We start from the raw sequence: 18,761 nt of genomic DNA on the forward strand, positions 1-18,761 counted from the left end.
AAATTTTTGTCCTAAAATGATTGGTTACTTAAAAAAGAAAAGAAAATTTAGGAAAAACAAAGTCCAAGCATGTCACAGATGGTCTGTGTAAAGCATATGTAGTTTTTTCCTGTTTCTCTGTGTGTCTATTTTCATGAATATGCAGAGAAAATAGAAAGTTGAAAAAGTTTAGATAGTAAAATATTCTTTAAAACCTGATAGAACATTGGAGAAGTTTGGCTAACATCGCTCAAAGTTAAAGGTCTTACTCTTGATGAAGTAAATTAAGAAATATTGTCATTAAATACATTAGCGGTTTAGTAATTTTTTTTTTTTGAGACAGAGTCTCACTCTGTTGCCCAGGCTGGAGTGCAGTGGCGCAATCTCAGCTCTCTGCAAGCTCCGCCTCCCGGGTTAATGCCATTCTCCTGCCTCAACCTCCCGGGTAGCTGGGACTACAGGTGCCTGCCACCACGCACGGCTAATTTTTTGTATTTTTTTTTAGTAGAGACGGGGTTTCACTGTGTTAGCCAGGATGCTCTCAATCTCCTGACCTTGTGAACTGCCCATCTTGGCCTCCCAACATGCTGGGATTACAGGCATGAGCCACTGCACCCGGCCAGCAATTTTTTTTTTTTAATAAGAGTTAAGCATGAAGCCAGATTTAACATGGAGCCAAATATCATGTAAATACCTACATTGCTTTGTTTCACACTGTATTTGCTTTTCTGCATAGATAGGTACTTACTGGTCATGTGCCTGAAGTGAATTTCTTAATAGCACAAAACGTATAGTGGTGTTGGCGGCCTTAAAGACATTAATTTGTGTGCAAGGAACAAAATATTATGTGTTCTTTTAGGCTCTGGGTAATACTATAGCATCCAAGGTCAACTGATAACTGAGTAGGAGAAAGATCTGGGATTGGTTTCCTGTTTACTTGTTTTTGCTTTTGATTTTCAATTATCTGCTCTTTGTTCACCTTTGGGTTTTACTTATATATATATATATATAAGTAATGGAAGGCTTTTATTTTGTTCTGTGAATAGTCACTTTATTTCTATGTATTTCTAACAAGTCATCATTTGTTCTATTTATTTAGAATTCCTAAGCTACCTTTGTCAAGCCTGCAAATATTGATAGAGCACACCAGCCAATTAAAATGTGATTTTGTTTACCTTGAATGATCTGGAGAAGACTTTGTTTTACAAGTTCTGAGCAGAAATAGTACATACACTATTTTTGTTACTTGAAAAAGTAGGTGAGAATAAAAATGTTTAAATGTTATTTATTTCCAAGGTCATTAAATTCAATCCATTTGAGGTGGTTTCCAATCTTTCCTTTAAGTAATGAGAAAAAAAAACTGTGATGTGGGTACAAAGTTTTAATGTTTAGGAAAGATTGGCCTTGTCCTTAGAGAAATTATATTAATTGGGATTTTTCTCAAACTAATTTAGTTGTGTTTACCATTATTAAAACTAAGTGACATTCACTTGAATTAAGTAATGATAATTAAAAAGTGAGAGTTTCTAGTGATTTTTGATCCTAAGCCATTTATCACTGATGGGCCTTCATTTGTGTACTCACAAAGTATGCACAAGTGTTGCACTGGTTTGAAGATTTTAGTGGTGCAAGTTACCTAATCAGTTGTCAGTACTGTATCTAGAAACCAATCTTGTAAATATGTGATGATATCCTTTTAAAATAGCTGAAAATAAGTTATACAAAACTTTCAGAACCATATATTAAGATGGGTGTGCTTGTTCTTTGTCACTGTTTTGTTATATAATATTTAAGTGAAAGGAGATTAAAGAAAAGGAAATTAATATTGAATTTACAAAATTGATGTTTGTGTTTACCATCATTTTAACCCATTTCCCATTTAGGAAAAAAAAAGTGCAGCTCGCTGCCAACACTCATTTAATTTTACATAAACATGCTCTTTGAGGGTGAAGCAAATCTGATTTTCAATGTAAAAATAAAATTAAAAAACTCTTCTTGGGGTTATTTCTAAACAGAACTTGTCTCTAATCCTAATGTATATGATGTTACATTAGGATTAGAGATGAGTATTCTTGGGGCAAACAGTAAATAGGTTAAATAATGGAAAGAAAAGTTAGTTGTCTTACTTTGGTAAGTTTAGCATAGGACTTACCACACTTTGATGTTTTCGGTCACAGTTCTGTCCCTAGAACGCTAGCAACTAGACATATGCAGTGAGCAACCTAACTCTTTAATACAATGGTTTAAAGTACTGCAGGCAGTAACTCAGACACCAAATCACAGTGTTTTAATTTGTAATATATTAGAGGGAATGATAGGACTTTCTGCAGTATAAATATCCTATTGAGTAATCCTTATGCTATTAAGTTACAGGGCTTTGAATCCTGGGTCTGAAGAAGGCACCAACCCCTGCTACATCTTTAGTATTGACACCATTTGAAGCCTCATCTTTAGACCCAGGAGGAGACAATCAAAATGAACTGCTTTCATGAGACACAGGGCCAGAAATCAAAACTGTTCAATCCCTCTAGGCCCAGGGACTATTGCAGAAGCAGTGGGTGCATGAGATTTTAAGGACTGATTTTGAGAAATAGTATTAGTTCAGAGTTTTTCTATAAATTAAACATTAGTATCAAAAGTGCACTAATGCAAGACCAGTGTCTGGGCCCATGTGTCAGAATAACATGGTTTCCTTGGAGCACTGATCTGGTCTTTCATAGAAAATTGTAAAAGATTATAAAAAGTATATAGAAATCTTACCTTATGGTTAAACTGATTAAAATTACATAGATTTGTTTATAAGGCTTTATTAAAATCAACTTTAACATTAATAATATACCATACAAAGGTAAAATATGGTTTTCTCTTTTGAAAATTTTTTCATGTAAGAGATGAGATTTTTGTTTACCTTTTGAGTAAAACTACAGAATAAAAAATAGAGGGAGAGAGGGAGACAGATTTAGTTGGTCTCATGCTGTGGTTTTTTGTTTTTGTTTTTGTTTTTTTTTGAGACAGAGTCTCACTCTGTCACTCAGAATGGTGTGCAGTGACACAGTCTCGGCTCACTGCAACCTCTGTCTCCCGGGTTCAAGTGATTCCCGTGCCTCAGCCTTCTGACTAGCTGGGATTACAGGCATGCGCCTACGCCTAGCGAATTTTTGTATTTTTAGTAAAGACAGGGTTTCTCCAGGTTGGCCAGGCTGGTCTCAAACTCCTAACCTCAAGTGATCCACCCGCCTTGGCATCCCAAAATGCTGACATTATAGGTCATACTGTCTTTTGTTTAGGTCTTATTGTTCAGGAAACTGAGTATGCTATCAAAGAGAAAATGTTTTTGTATTATAATTGTGGCTAAATACCTGTTTTATAGTAACTTGTGATCCTATTTTGTGACATCAAGTGTCTTAAACCTTAAACAGGCTTTTCAGCAGCAAATTTTCAAGTTCTAAATTCAGTAATTTTGTTCTTAAATTAACTTTTTTTGGATATTAGGCTTCCTGAAGTCCAAGAGAGACATATTAGGCTTATTTGTTATATTAGAATTACACAGGAAGCATTGTAAATTGTGAGGTAGTATTTAACTTTCTTTGGGTTATATTTATATATATATGTTATTAATACATGTTCCAGGATTTATGACATTCTTGAAATTCTAATATGTCTAAATATATGTTGTCAGTAACAATGATTATTATGTTATTATTATGTTAAATTGTTATATGACACAGAAATGAACAATTTCCTTGTCATCTGTGTCTTTGACTATGGCTGCCTTAAGACTTCTGTCATCCACAATTGTTGTTTTGCTTTGATCTTTCTCAAAAAAGTGACTTATAATCAGCTACCATCCAGGGCTTGCTTCTTTGGGAGAGTTCATGAAAAGGACTATTGAATTCAGGTTTCTACTAACTTTGGAGATTGTGCCATTGGATGGCAGAGAAAACTTCCACTGCACTAATTGGAAGGCTGATGTGTTCATACACTTTGCTAATCCAATATGATGGAGAGCAGGAGTTGATTGCATGGAGTGAGCTAATGGAGGACTGTAATACTTTTTATGTTTTTGTTTTTGTTTTTGTTTTTTTTTGAAATATTGCTGATTCTTCTTTTGTCTTTCAGAGTCAGGATAATTTTTTCTTTTGAGCTATTTATAACCTTGAAATATACTTTAAGTGTACGGAGTATACATTTGTAAACAAAATTTGAGTCATATTTCTCTGCCTAATTTTTCCAGAATTTTTAAACTATTTGTGAATATTCTTAATTCATGGCAATGTGTTAGTTTGCGTATGTTTAATAAGAATCTGTTTTATTTTATAATGGGACACAGGTGGAGGTTATTTTCCCAAGGCTTTGACTGAAATGGCCTTGTAAGAGGTTCCAGTGAAGCCAGTTCAGGACAGCCTATGTGAACCATGGTTCTTGCTGCACTTTGTGTGGGTAATCAGGGCACTAGAAAACTGATGCTTATTTTGCAAGTAGGTTGTCCTACTGTGATTTGTCTTTGATGCAAGTCGGGGAATGGAAAGAGAAAGATGGTCTTTTAGAAGTAAAACTCTATATTAACCTTTGATTCCTAAGTGACCACATGGTCACCCATGGTATGGAGCTGCCCACAATGCCTCTCCTCAGCATGGAGCAGCCAGAAAGATCCACGACCTGATTCCCCATTTGAGGAACTGATAAATAAAAAGGGGGCACTGAAACAATAGCCCAGTAATCCTACAGAGAGTTGTTTCCAGATAAACATAAAAATTGATCCTTCTGGTCTTAAAGCTTGAAACTTAAATTTGTTTTATCTGAGTTCCTTCCTCAGGAAGACCTTCAGGACTCTCAAAAAGTATCAAAGAGCTGAAACGCAGTCTCAAAAAGTATCAATGAACTAAAACTCACCAGACCATGGCATTCAATGTGATTCCAGGCCCTTTGTTCACCATGATTGCTTCCTTGCCTGTCCCAAGTTCCTGCTTTCTCACACATTATTACATTTTTTCCTTGCTATATAAACCCCTACTTTTAGTCAGGGAGATGGATTTGAGATTGAGCTCCCATCTCTTCAGCTGCACCTGCCAATTACAGCCTTCTTCCTTGGCAATACTCATTGTCTCAGTGATTGGCTTTCTGTGCAGGAAGCAGAAAGACCTAGAGCGAACCCCTGGTGTTTCAGTAACAGCCACTCATATTGGCTCAGAATAAACCTCTCTAAAATATTTTGCAGAGTTTGTTTTTTTCTGTTGACACCATTAATATGGCATTCTCTCAAGGGCAAAATTCTAGGCCAAAATAAGATCAGCCACAGTTTGTTGGGAGGAGACATTTATTACAAAGGCCATGGCAATATTTTGGGGGTGATGGAACTTTTTATATCCTGACTGCAGTAGTAGTTTCACAACCCCATAATTGTCAAAACTTTCAGAACTATATATTTAAACGGGTGAATTTTACTATAAATTATACTGTAATAAAAGGGGGAAAACACATCTGTATTTGAAAGACTAGGCGTGTTATCCATTTAAAAAGGCACATTTCAAACATTATGTGTACAGTGATCCAGTTTACATATTTAAAAACAAACACGTGCATTTCTTTAAAGAATATATAATGATTTGCTAGTATCCCTCTGGGGAGTAAAATACGAGGAGGCTTTTATTTTCTATCTATACCCTTATTATTGGTACCATTTTAATCATTAAAAGTAAAAAAGCTGCTTGTAGTTAAATAAACTTCCCCAGGACCTAAATATCTTTTTGTCCAGTGGCCTAGACACACACAGCCGCTCTGCCCCCAACCAAGCACATGGCAGCCCCCTCACCTGGAAGAGCCGTGTCTTCATGTACATGGTGCCGTAGCCTTCCCGGTGGCTGAGGTAAAATGTGCCCGTGAATCTGGAGCCATCTGGCCACATGTAGGTACCCAGGCCATGGCAGTGGTCCCGGTAAAACTGCCCATGGTATGACTGTGAGATGGAGAAGTTGGTGAGAAATTGCTGCTCTTCCAGAACCTGACGGGATGCCCTGGAGGCCAAGCCACCATGCCTGGTTGGCAATGAATGGGGACCACCCGGGGCTGTGGCAGAACTCAGGGGTGCCTGGCATGCAACTATTAGAGTTGGCACCTGAAGCACCTAGAGGGATTACCAGGCAGTCAGCCCGACAGCCAGGCTCCCTCTCTGTCTTCTCCTCAAGTGGGGGACTGTGGGGAGGCTTAAAACTGCCTAGACGTCCTGAGTCTGAGAGCACAGACCTGTCTTCTCCTGGTGACCTTGACCTTAGGTTTGGGGGGTCCTGTCCCCACTCAGGACCCCCAAGCTGCTGAGCTCCCTGCTGGGTTCACAGGTGACAGGCTGGCCCTGGAGGTCGGCTTTGGGCCCCGGTGGGCACAGGGCAGGACCCTGATTTATACCTCTTCATCAATGGTTGGACACGTGAGCTCCACAAACAACAGGGGTGAGTGTGTCAGAGACTACCCCTCTACCAAGGCCCCCGGAGGGAAACAGAATGTGACATTCATGACAAGGGCTTCCAGCCAGGAGACCCTCATGCTGAATGCCAGGCACCACCTTTTTCTCAGAAACAGGATGGGCCTGGAGTGCACACACAGCCATCATGCTCACAGTCCACCCAGATCTGATCCCAACGTGTAGGGCATGGCAGTTTTCACAGCTTAGTTAGTGTCCCTTCCCTTTCTTCTGACAACAGATACCCTCTCCCTACAGAGAGGATTCCCCAAGGGACCCAGCCCCAGAGCCTGGGCCAGGCCTGGCCATCCAGAGGATGCCTTACCCTTGCCCCACCCTTGATGGATTTGACCAGTTCATGCATCCCCAAGCTAGACCAGCATCCTGCTGGGGCCTTTCTCTTTCCCAGGGGTGTTTGATGCCACGCCCAGGAGCTGGGCAGATGGAACAAGGTCAGTCTTAGAACCCCCTCGTGGAAATGGAAAGAGAGAGGGCCTAGTTAGATCATTAGAACCCTGGATCCAGGCAGGCCTGAGGCTACCTCACCCCTGCACTTTCCATTACAAGTGCCAACAGAGGCCTTTTCAGTTTCAGCTGCATTGAATGTGGGCTCAGGACCTAGCCTGGGGGTGCAAAACTTGTTCTCATTTTGTCTTTTAGAACATTCGCTGCCTTCTGCTTAAGCCTAGACACAGGCAGTTTCACCAAGGTAAACATACGAGTTGCTATGGTAATTCATAATTTTAAAACGTTTGCCCAGAATAACAACTTACCTTCTTACGTCACAGCTTCCCAAACCTCATCCTGCGGACCCTAGCAAACCATGGGTGTGATTCTGGAAGCTAGGAAAGATGCTTTTCTCTGGACATTTCTCAAGGAGGAAAGACTTTAGCCTAGCATCCTTCCTACTGATGGGCCTAAAAGTTCCTGTCCCATCACTCCTGGAAGGAGAAAGGCCAGCCACCAGAGGCTCTGGGCGGGGAGTCGGAGAAAGTGTGGAAGCAGTTACCTCGCCTGTGGGCCAGGAGAATTCGCCATATCCAAGCTTCATGTTCAGCCCAAACTCCCCTCGGTACATGCAGCCATCCTGCCACTCCTGCACACCCTGGACGAGCTGGATGTAGGCCTCCTTCAGGTCCTGCGCCCTCAGCGGGCCCTCAGATTCCTCCTCTTCCTTCTCAGAGGATGCTGAAACATCCCTGAAAGGACAAGAGCAGAGGGAGGGAAAAGCAAGATGGCTGCAGTGCCTTCAGTGAGTGCTGAGCACAACCCCTGAGCACAACTCAGCATCTCATTTCATCCTACAGCCCCGGGACAGGTGTTGCTGCATCCCCATTCCATAGGAGAGAAAACCAAGGCACAGAGGGTACAGCGATGGCCCAAGGTCACAAAGGAAGTGGAATGCATACTAAGGCTGCCAATGGTTAGGGGAGATGCTGCCAGGCCCGTTGGCCTGTCCAGCCCAGGCCTGCTGGCAGCATCTCCTGAGATCGACGGCCCTCTGTCCCACTCCAGCTGCCTGCAGGACATGAGTGCCCACAGCAGGGTCCTCATTCAAGGGCCAGCAGTGCCAGCCCCAAGCTGGACAGAAAGCAGACTGCCCATACATGTGGACCCATGGAAGGTCGGACGGCATCTTGAGAGGCAGCCAGCTCATACTAGGGTGGATGGGTGGACAGATGGATGGATGCAGGGCTGGGAAGTATGCTGCAACACAGGGAAGCACAAACCAGGGTGGATTTGCCGTAACTCACAAGGCGTCCACAGATGGATGGGGCATGTCAGATCCCCCACAAATGGACAAGGTGTCTCAGACCACCACAGACAGACGGGGCATCTCAGACCACCAAAGACGTGGTGCCTCAGACCACCAGACGGACAGCGCCTGAGACCACCACAGATGGATGGGGTGTCTCAGACCCCTACAGAAGGACAGGGCGTCCCAGACCAGCACAGGTGGACGGGGTGCCTCAGACCATGAAAGATGGATGGAGCATCTGAGACCCCCGCAGATGGACGGGGCATCTCAAAGGGCCTTCCGTTCTCAGCTGTGCAGGGCCAAAGTCCCTGGCCAAGGTGCCGGCAGTGTCCCTGCCTAGGGAGGGTCCTCTTCCTGGTCTGTGGAGCTGCCTTCTCATTGTCTCCCCATATGGTAGTGAGAGAGGATGGGGGAACTGTGGGCTCTTCCGCTTCTCGTAGGTACACTCATCCCATCATCCCATCATGGGCTCCATCCTCACCACTCCATCTAAACCCAGCCACCTCCCAAAGTCCGTTGTTGGGAAAAGGGCTTGTGGGAAAAGGGCTTGTGGGGTGCCTGTATAAACTGGCCATGAAAATATGGGACAATAAGTTGTGGAAAGCCACAAGAGGCCTCTGAGGAGGAAAGCCTCCTAATTGCCATCATGTTCCCATGCTCAGAGCAAGATCCGGTCTTTTATCTGTAAACATGGTGTTCAAGGAGAAAGACACTCCTTTGAAGCACTGGAATGTGGACAGTCGTGCAGGCTCCTAGTTAAGCCCGCTCCCACTAGCTACTCTCCAGTAAGTTAAAGATACGTTGTTTGGGCACAAAGGAGATTCATTTAAACCACTACTGCTATAGATTATGCGTATGATGCACTGCCACCCTTTTACTGTTTTGCCCTGAACATCTGCTTCTCAGATCTAAGTGACTATACTCAATAAATAGGGTGGAGACCAGAGCTCTGAGCCTTTTGCGGCCTCCATTTTGCAACTGGCCCCCTGGCTCCCCACCTTTCAACTCTTAACCTGTCTCTTTTCAATCCTTTGTCCCCACCAGACTTTGGGTACCCTACGGGTGGTGTTGAGGCTGGTCCTCAATACCCATCACACTGGGCCAGGGCTGGGACTGAGTTTTGGAGACCCACAAACAGGGACAAGCACGATGGGGTGACAGGGACCTCGTGGGATGCTGCAGTGAGGCTCCGGGGCAGCCCCTGGCTCAAAGCAGCCCTTGCTGCGAACGACAGAGCTGTGAAGATGGGGGTAACTCGGGAGCCCCATCTCGGGAGGGAAACGTTCCCTCCGTCCACTAGGCGGCGACACGGGTGGCAGAGTGTTCAGGCAGGGACAGGAGAAGGTTCCCATTACCATCTACTGTCGTTTTCCTCAGTGGCTGCTGATACAGCGTTGGGGCTTTCGGATTTCTCCAGAAACTAGTTTCTCAGGGAGTAACACAGTTCAGCGATTTTTACTGCTTGCCTTAAGGAGAATCCCGGCTAAGCCCAGGCCCCAGGTCAGGGTCGGACCTCCCTGCCAGAGGGTCCCCCGCACCTTGTGGCGAAGACAGCGTAATTCTCCAGCGGCCCCAGCTCCTCGGCAGCAGAGGTCTCGCCGCCCTTCCCCTCCAGCGGGCGTCGGGGGCTGGCAGCCCCGGAGACTTCGTGGTCTAAGCTAAAGGAGGCACGGCCCCCTTCCATGTCTGTGGTCTTCCAACCTGGAAGCAACGTCAGGACCGCACATTTGCCCCCAGGGCTCCCGCCGGGAACTCGGAGAGCGCCCGAGGCCCCGCCCGCAGCCCCTGAGCCTCAGAGAACCCCAGACCCTCCCTGAACCGCGCCGAAGCCTGGGCCGCCACCCACCGGCCCCGGGCCACCATCCCTGGGAGTCCTCAGGGAGGCCAGTCGGAACCATGGGCAAACTTCGCCCGCGTCCCCAGGTGTCCCTGTCCCTTCGTGGGCGGGAATCACAGCAAGGGCGGTCGCCGTCACGTGGCCCGCGCCCACTATCGTCCAAGGAGCGCCGCTTACAGCGGGTCTCAGCCACGGGCCTCGGAAGCCAGCGCTCGAGGGTGGGCTCGGGAGACGCCGCGCCCACCTAACCCCACACCCCCAGCCCTTCGGCCCCTCCCCGGGGTGGGGACGGCGAGCCTGGCCCCCACCCGCCGCCTCACCGAGCTCCGGGATCCCCCTAGCCCCGGCTCCCAGCGCCCCTGCCGCGGGACCGCACCAAGCAAGGCTCGGAGAGCTCGCGTCGGACAGCACGGAGACCGACGAGACCGCAGCCGCAGCGGACGCCGGCGCTCCGGCCCCGACTACTCGCCAGCCCTGCGCCTCCGGAAAGCGTCGCGTTTCCCTGGAGACAGCCCCGCCCCGTGCCCGCGGCCACTCTCCGGCTCCACCAATCCCCGCGCCAGGACGCACCCGGCCCCGCCCACGGGCGTGCCCGCCCTCTGTGACTTCAGCGGCTCAGGTCCCGGCCGCCAGCCCGGCCTGGGTCCCAGCCTCCCGCTGACCCAGTCAGCCCCTGGGCTGAGTGCCCCTGGTAGAGAAAGCGCTAAATTCCCCCAACACTCCCGTGAAGGCGGCACGGGGAGCGCGGTGGGACACCTGAGGAAACTAAGGCCCAAGTGTTAACTTGCCCTGATCACCTGGCACGTGGAGCCACAGCTTGATCAAGCCCTGCCTGATTCCAGCCCCAGCCTTTGTCCATTCGGTAAATGTGGAGGCCGCAAGGGGAGCTGGAGGCCTGCGGAGGGAACGAGATGAGGGAGGCCGCAGGAGTCACCGCAGAGAAAAGGGATTGGCTGTCTTGGACCAAGGGTCTTAGGGAAGGCCTGCGGGAGAGAGGATTCCTGATGGGGCTTCACAGGATGCACAGGAGCTCTCCAGGCTACAGAGCGCATTTCAGGAACTGGACTGGAATGTACACAGGCACCACGGTGGGAAACAGCTAGGCCTTCCTGGAAAGAGAGAGGCTCTTGGAGGGGCAGGGCTTGCGTTTCTCAACACAGACTGCCTCTGAGAACAGGGGAGGGTGTGTGAAGAGCCGATGCCCTGGCCCTCCCCACTAACTTTCCAGGGACTAAGGCTGGGCCAGGATTCTGTGGTTCTAGGGGCACTGCCTCCACATGCCAGTTCCTGTCTCTGAGTTCACTTCTCTCTACAGTAAAATCTCATACCACGACCCAGTACAAACAACTCAGAAAAATGTTTCATTAAAAGTTCACCATACTACATGCATGCAATCCAATATTTTCATGTAGTCTACTATTTCTCTAAAAACTAAAATGCTTATCATGACCCACAGAATTGATTTCACAACCCACATTAGTTGTGAATTACAACTTGCTAAGGAGTCAGAACCAACATGTAGAAACGCTCTGTTCTTAGCAAGTACATTCTGGTTACACTGTTGGGGACTAGCACCAAGTTCAGGAGACAGAGGCTGGCCCAGACTGTGTGTGGCAATGAGGTGCAGAGACATTTAGGATGAATTGGTTCCCAATCCATTAGCTCAATGGTGTGGGAGCATGATGGTTCAAGTAGCAGGCTTTGGAGCAGAAAACCCACCTCAACCATCCTCCAACCATAAAGGGTGATGATTCATGAATCAGTCCACAAGGAGGGACTTCAGGTTTTGTTTGATTCATTTAAGTGGCCCAACAGTCCAAGGTCCAAGGCATCAAGGACCTTGGCTCTCCCATCTCCTCTGCTTTCACCCAAGGCTGGCTTCCCCTTATGGTCATGAGAGAACAGAGGAGCCTACCAAAGTGCTCTCTCCTCCATGGGTTATTAGACACCAAGCCCATTTCCAGAGCAGTCACAGGAGTGTGGCATTTACTTTTGGCCAGAGATAGGGCCAACTCCTAGAAGGCGGAGGGAAACAGTGTCCCAACCTAATCAATGGCTCCCATGAACTATGGGGAAAAAAAGGGAATTCCACTCCTTCTCCATCCCAGGAAAGCTGGAGTCCTTCCTTAGGGTGGAGGAAGTGGGAAATAGATGCTGTTAAGACCTGCACGGAGGTGATGTCTGCAGCTGCAACCAGTGAAGACCTGGCTGTAGACATATTTGAGTCTTTAGCTCAAGAGTGAACCCCAGGCTGCAATAAAGATCTGACAGTTACCAATGCTAGATGGCTGATGGAACAAAGCAATGAAGATAACCCCGAGAGAGACTTCTAAAACTGAAACTTCAATCGCTAAATGTCTGCAGGGCTGTGAGACAGTTGCTTTTCACTGTATCCATTCCCTGAAAATTACCAGACGTCAGAAAAATTGAAGGGATCTTAAATGGCAACTTAATGGTCATTAAGTGATATTAAATTGTTTAAAGTTACAATGCTGACCCCAATAAATTACTGAGATAGAGAAAAAGGAATAGTGTGGTCTACGAAGAAGTCATGAAAATAGAAATTAGTTTTATGAGCCATGTGTTACAATACACAGAAAAAAATGCATCAGTTACAAAGCGAGTCACAAAAAGGAATAAACGTAAAGCCGACAACGCAGTCACTAGAGAAAGGGGAAACACACGGGAACCACGCAGCTCGCCGTCCACAGGCACGGGGCAACCACGGGGCCCTAGCCGAACGACGGGGGCACGCAGTGGGCAGGCCCCGGCGAGCCACGCCTCCGCGCCAGGCACCGCAGTAGAGCGGACAGGGACGCCGCACGGCGCAGGCGCGAGCCCAGTACTGCAGGCCGCCGGGGCAGGGAGGACGGAGCCTGAGGACAGCGAGCAGGGGACGCAGAGCGGTCCAAGGCGCCGGAGCCCTGGCGAGGCCCAAGCCTTCTGCCATGCCCCGGCCCCCACGAGGCCCAAGCCCCCTGCCCCGGCCAGGCGCCCACGGGAGGCCCAAGTCCCGGCCTGGTCCACCTCGGAGGCCTCTAGCACCCGGGGGCGCCCGGCGGCCCGCCCGGCTCCCACAAATAGACTGCTGGGTGGGTGCCTGAGCCCCAAAAATAGAGCCTCAGGGCGGGCGCCCGAGCCCCAAGCAGACTCTTCGGCGGGCGCCATGGAGCCGGGAGACGCGGGGCGCCGCGTGACCGCCTTGCCAGTGCCGCCGCCGTTCGTGCGCGTGGCACCCTCGCTCTTCCTCGGGAGCGCGCGCGCCGCGGGCGCGGAGGAGCAGCTGGCGCGCGCGGGAGTCACGCTGTGCGTCAACGTCTCCCGCCAGCAGCCCGGCCCGCGCGCGCCCGGCGTGGCAGAGCTGCGCGTGCCCGTGTTCGACGACCCGGCAGAGGACCTGCTGGTGCACCTAGAGCCCACGTGCGCCGCCATGGAGGCCGCGGTGCGCGGCGGCGGCGCCTGCCTAGTGTACTGCAAAAACGGCCGCAGCCGCTCGGCTGCCGTCTGCACCGCCTACCTTATGAGGCATCGAGGCCTCAGCCTGGCGCAGGCTTTCCAGGTGGGCGGGCCTTTAGGGGACCGGTGCTTCGAGAGGGGCGTGTCTTCCGGGGACGGGTTTTCTGGGCGTGGCGGGCTTCGGGATTGGGAGAGGTACTTCCGGGAGGGGCGGGTCTCTCTCGTAAGGGCGGGCTTAGGGAAGCGGAGAGGCACTTCCGGGTTGGGCGGGGCCCACTCTTAGAACAGGGCCCGCTTTGGCACTTTCTGGCCATTAGGGCGACTTGGGGTTATTCAATGCACTTCTTGTTTGCAGATGGTGAAGAGCGCTCGCCCGGTAGCGGAACCCAACCTGGGCTTCTGGTCTCAGCTCCAGAAGTATGAGGAGGCCCTCCAGGCACAGTCCTGCCTGCAGGGAGAGCCCCCAGCCTTAGGGTTGGGCCCGGAGGCTTGAAGCTTGACGCTTGAAGGCTTACTGCCTGGAGGAAGGATGTTCCTGCACTGATACTGGAGGCTGGTCTTTACCCTCCTTCCTCACTGTCACATCGAGTTTTCCTTTTTGTGTGGGTGTGAAATTTTAATTTTATGTCTCTGGCTGAGCTGATGAACAAATTATCTTACACAAAAAGAAATACATTTGGTGAAACACTGAAGACAAATTAAGAAAAAGGAAATAGGGGTCCTCCATTATTTATACCCCAGAATCTTGAGTGTTTGGGAGTGCCAGCGCATTCTACCAGTCTCAGTGAAGGACATGAGTACAGACTACAGTCATCAGAATCTGAGTCATAGGTGAAATCAGGAAAAGCAACTCTTCTTGCGTTTATTTTTAGTAGTGTCATAAGAATGGACTGGTTCTTCCTGCCTGACCACAGATGCTTCTGTTTGAGAAAATGCATACCCACGTGAGACATTTAGAGCTACAGCGCTGTTGATGAAGACATTGTTGAAGGGCAACTTGGGGGATTGGGGAAATACTCTCTTCACCAGCCCCTCTGCAATAGAGCTGGAGCCGTCCTATAGGAGTTCGGACAATTACGGACATCCCTTTTCTTTCTTTCTTTTCTTTTTTTTTTTTTTTGTTTGAGACGGAGTCTCCGTTGCCCAGGCTGCAGTGCAGTGGCGCAATCCCGGCTCACTGCAACCTCCGCCTCCCGGGTTCACGCCATTCTCCTACCTCAGCCTCCCGAGTAGCTAGGACTACAGGCATGTGCCACCACACCCGGCTAGTTTTTTGTATTTTTAGTAGAGACGGGGTTTCACCATGTTAGCCTGGATGGTCTCAATCTCCTGACCTCGTGATCCATCCACCTCGGCCTCCCAGAGTGCTGGGATTACAGGCGTGAGCCACCGTGCCTGGCCTCCTTTTTCTATTACTAGAGAACTCCAGGACATTAAGAATTTCAAAAGCGAATTTTTCTCCCATAGCTTCTATGGTGACAGAGTATGGTGTTCCTGTAGTGAAAACAAAGCCAAGTTTTTTTGCTCCTTTCACTAAAGCTGCTTCATCTGGGGAGGAAGCCTGGTAGATTACATATTTCCATCTCTCTCAGGGATAACAGTGTGGCATGCAGATAACAGGGTAAGAAATTGTTCTATATAGTTTTCTGTGGGATGGCCATTCTCAATGTTCTCAAATAAATTGTGGTCATTAAAATGTCAGGGCTTGGATGGAAGAAGGTGTTGCACCATAAATTACACCTGCAGTGGTACACTTCTTAAATCTCTTAATATTGCAAGTGAGTGTTCCCATTTTATCAGAAAATAGATATTTTACCTGCTCAAGTTCTTCACTGAGATTGAATGTGCTGACCATAGTGTGGACACTATTTAGTTTATAATGCACATCTTGATCCTAGTTGATAAACTGGGCCTGAATATATTTCACAATTTCCATAGTGACCAGCAAACTAATGGGGATAAGGTTCTGTTATACAATGATGAACACCAGTATGTCAAATACAATGCCGTGAGCTGGAATCTTCTTTCAGGTACCAAATGTCACCATACTTTATTCCATAGCACGGCTCCCACACAGCTCACCATGGACATGACCAGAGCAGCAGGAACCAAAGGGAGACCCACACATTGTCACTTTCTGATCTCGAGGTGATTTGACAGAATTCTGCAGGAATTTGGTTTCAAATGCAGTGTAAACAGCTATGCCAGTGATCCACTGAGCATTTCTTTTTTTTTTTTCTTGAGACAGTCTCACTCTGTCAACCAGGCTGGAGTGCAGTAGCGCCATCTTGGCTCACTGCAAGCTCCGCCTCCTGGCTTCATGCCATTCTTCTGCCTCAACCTCCTGAGTAGCTGGGACTACAGGCACCCGCCACTACGCACGGCTAATTTTTTTGTATTTTTAGTAGAGACGGAGTTTCACTGTGTTAGCCAGGATGGTCTATGATCTCCTGACCTCGTGATCTGCCCGCCTCAGCCTCCTAAAGTGCTGGGATTACAGGCGTGAGCCACCGCGCCCGGTCAGTCTACTGAGCATTTCTAAGCTGTTTACCTCTTAACAAGACCTGGTCAGGCCCAACTGGAACAGGGCTTTTACCACTTAGGCCGCAGCTCAGCTATTGAAATGATGATCAGGTGCTTCACAGTCTGTTTTTCCAGATAGGTCTAACAGCTGGTTTTCTGTTTGCATTTCAGCTGTTTCTGGCAAAGCCTGCCATGTCTTACATTTGTCTCTTTCCAGATTAGATGTTGCTATATAAACACATCGACTGAGGCTCACTGGAACACATCAAGACTGTGTCTGCAGGAAGGAGCTCCCCGTTCGAGGCCTTCACAGTGTCACCACATTCACCTCTTTCCACTTAATCATGTGCCGTGAATCCTGTCATAACAGTCTTGTGTTCCTTAACTATTTTGTCTGCATGTCATTTATAATGTATAACCTCTTTAATGTCTGAAATCATAAGAATAATCGTCACAGGTAAGAGGGTTGTATATTTCCCGTTGGAGACACATCTGGAATTTGCTGCAATAAAGTAATAAGAAAGCATTGGCAGCTTTGGTAAACTGCAGATTCAAAAATTGAGGGAGAAATGACCACACACTGTACTTGACTGTACATATAATTGTTGACTATGGGTTGCAGAAATTTCTCTCGAGCATCATCACCACTTTTGCTCAGTTATCAGTAGTAATAACAGCAATCAAAACTAAAACTGCTCCAGATGCCTCTCTAGGAAGTATGGTTTTCCATCCTTCCTACTGCTTTCTTCACAAGAGAATCCTCCACCTCAGTGGCAGGCTGAAGGGCCCGGTCCGCGGTCTTGCTGCCAGTGACCTCCGAGCTCCATGGTCCCTCTGCACCATGGCCGCCCAGTGCACCTGCCTCCACACTGAGTTTTCATTTTCCCCAGTTAAGCTCTATCTTCCTGAAATGCAGCTCAAGAGGGTCTCTGTCCCCTCTTGATGGTGGGGCAGGGGTCTGTGCGTCAGACTGCACAGACCCCTCTACCACCACGTGCTCCGTCCTCTCCCTGTGGTCAGCTCAGCTTATTAAACAAGCCTTGGTAAGGAAAATCTAAACCACTTATGGAACTGTGGGCGGAAAGAAACTGAATGCAGGGAGAAGGCTGGGGAGCCAAGGACAGGAGATGGGACATAGGGGAGTCACAGGGACCTGCCACCCAGATCCTCACTGCCTGATGTCCTGGCTCTGGAGGATGCCTGGAGGTGCCAGCAGAGCCTCCTGCCCACCAGCTGCTGAAGCCACAGGGCATCTCCTTCCTCCCACCTCCCGGACCGCTCGCTGGTCACATCTTGGCACCACACATGGGAAGCCCCTACTGTGACAGGCAGGGGAGAAGGAGGCTGTGCTGACGGACGGCCCGGTGAGGGAACCTGGGGGGCTTTCAGCATCTGCACCCCTCTCCTACTTTGACCTGTTTCACCAACATTGCACCCCAACCTAAAGTCACATAGCTACTGTCAAGCCCGCAAAGGCTGCCTCTCCCGCCTTGGGAGGGTGGAGCCCCATAAGCCACCACTGGAGGCATCCGAGCATGTTGATTCCTTCTCTAGTTCAGACACAACCTCTCCTGGACATCCTGTGGCCTAAAGACTATCCTAGAATCAACACTCCTTAAATAAGAGTGGGGAAAGAAAAGGAAAATGTGTGTAATACATGTGAATCACAGATAATGTAGTCATTGGTTAATATATGCACATACATGTATGTATTCTGTATGTGGCAATGAGTAAAATACTGTGGTTGGTGCTTATCTGCCTTTTCCAATACTCGTTCCATGTTCTACCCTCAGCCAGTGCCTAAGCTGCTTGTGGCCTTCACCTGGTGGCGTGACTTGATCCTTAATTTTTAAGGCCCCAGGCCCTGCGTGGCTGCCCACACAGGTGCTGTGGCCTCTGTTACCTGTACTGCACCACCAGAGGGAAGTAGGAGGCACCACTCTCCCTGGCCCCCAAGCCTCACGAAGCCCCATGCCCACCTGCCAGAGCCAGTCCTGTGTTGTCTCATGCTTCCGTGGCTGGGCCGTGTCTGAGCCACCCTCCCAGTGAGAGCCGGTTGTGTTCCTAAGCAAAAGCATCCCACCTGAGGACCGACCAGCTCTGATGCAGCAGAGCCCAAAGCTGGGGGGATGGGAAGCACGATTTTGTGAGCCAGGCGTGGGGGTGGTAGTGAGAAGGGCCTTCTCCCCACCCCTTGTGCACCTGGGCCTCAAGCATAGGCCACACCTTGTCGGTCGCTGCCCCTCTATGCCCAGTGTCACCAGTCAGCACCACCCATCGCTGTGTACCGCGGCCCCCATCATAAGCTGGTGCCCGGGGCAGCCGCCATCTCTGTGGAGGGCTTGCCTGCCGCTGGCCTCTCTAGATAAGCTCCTCATGACTCATGCAACCTTTTCAACAGCCCGGAAGGAAGCAGTCGCCAGTTTCCACTAGCAGGTGAGGAACCCTGGCTTGGAGAGGAGGGAGGACCTGGGCCTGCGGTTTCCCCTGCGGCTCAGCCCTGCTCACAGCACCCTAATGAAAACCTCGCTACCCTTGCCTCAGGGCAGGGCACACCCTTTACCTGCTGACCTGGCCCTGGTGACAAGAGGACAAGGGCAGCAGGGCCCTGGCCAGGTTGAAGGACATCTGTGGGACACATCAGACCTTTTTAGCCCACCAGCTCCGTCTGAGAACTGGTAGCTCCCTGGTCCTCTGTCTGGGGAGGACGCGGCCCGGTCTGAACACTGCTTTTTCCTGGAAGCTTTGCT

At 49.0% G+C, this 18,761-nt stretch overlaps 2 protein-coding genes across 50 annotated transcripts in view; one reads left to right on the plus strand and one right to left on the minus strand.

Annotated features, from left to right (window-relative positions):
• The window catches only part of ANKMY1 (ankyrin repeat and MYND domain containing 1), a 93,750-nt gene extending 80,124 nt beyond the window's left edge, over nucleotides 1-13,626 (minus strand). For 22 of the 48 annotated variants that reach the window (XR_006691217.3, XR_010580177.2, XR_010580175.2 and 19 more), the window contains exons 1-4: nucleotides 10,353-10,495; nucleotides 9,734-9,896; nucleotides 7,446-7,635; nucleotides 5,792-5,935 (exon numbers count right to left, since the gene is read on the minus strand). Coding sequence is in view for 31 of the 48 variants with exons in the window: in XM_074010678.1 (XP_073866779.1) it covers nucleotides 5,792-5,935; nucleotides 7,446-7,635; nucleotides 9,734-9,879 (480 nt within the window). In the remaining 17 variants the exon portion in view is untranslated. Of the gene's footprint in view, nucleotides 1-5,791; nucleotides 5,936-7,445; nucleotides 7,636-9,733; nucleotides 9,897-10,352; nucleotides 10,496-10,829; nucleotides 11,027-13,549 lie in introns of those variants that run through there. The other 26 variants (XR_012421644.1, XR_012421643.1, XR_012421645.1 and 23 more) reach the window with 4 other exon arrangements.
• DUSP28 (dual specificity phosphatase 28) lies at nucleotides 12,862-17,765 on the plus strand. Of its 2 annotated transcripts, none has more exons than XM_065526382.2 (3): nucleotides 12,862-13,591; nucleotides 13,844-15,109; nucleotides 16,229-17,765. In XM_065526382.2, the coding sequence occupies exons 1-2, from the start codon at nucleotides 13,199-13,201 to the stop codon at nucleotides 13,979-13,981; spliced, it is 531 nt and encodes a 176-aa protein (XP_065382454.1). In that variant the 5' UTR covers nucleotides 12,862-13,198; the 3' UTR covers nucleotides 13,982-15,109; nucleotides 16,229-17,765. The 2 variants fall into 2 exon arrangements, with proteins under 2 accessions (XP_065382454.1, XP_065382456.1); XM_065526384.2 differs by having other exon boundaries at nucleotides 16,234-17,765.
• The last annotated feature ends 996 nt before the right edge of the window (nucleotides 17,766-18,761 follow it).

The sequence above is a fragment of the Macaca fascicularis genome, chromosome 12 (genome assembly GCF_037993035.2).
Source record: "Macaca fascicularis isolate 582-1 chromosome 12, T2T-MFA8v1.1".
In the NCBI taxonomy this organism is placed as follows: Eukaryota; Metazoa; Chordata; class Mammalia; order Primates; family Cercopithecidae; genus Macaca; species Macaca fascicularis.

Coding starts and splice junctions, on each gene's coding strand:
- DUSP28 (XM_065526382.2), top strand. CDS start 13,199: ATGGAGCCGGGAGACGCGGGGCGCCGCGTGACCGCCTTGCCAGTGCCG. Junction 13,592..13,843: donor GCCTGGCGCAGGCTTTCCAG/GTGGGCGGGCCT, acceptor TCTTGTTTGCAG/ATGGTGAAGAGCGCTCGCCC.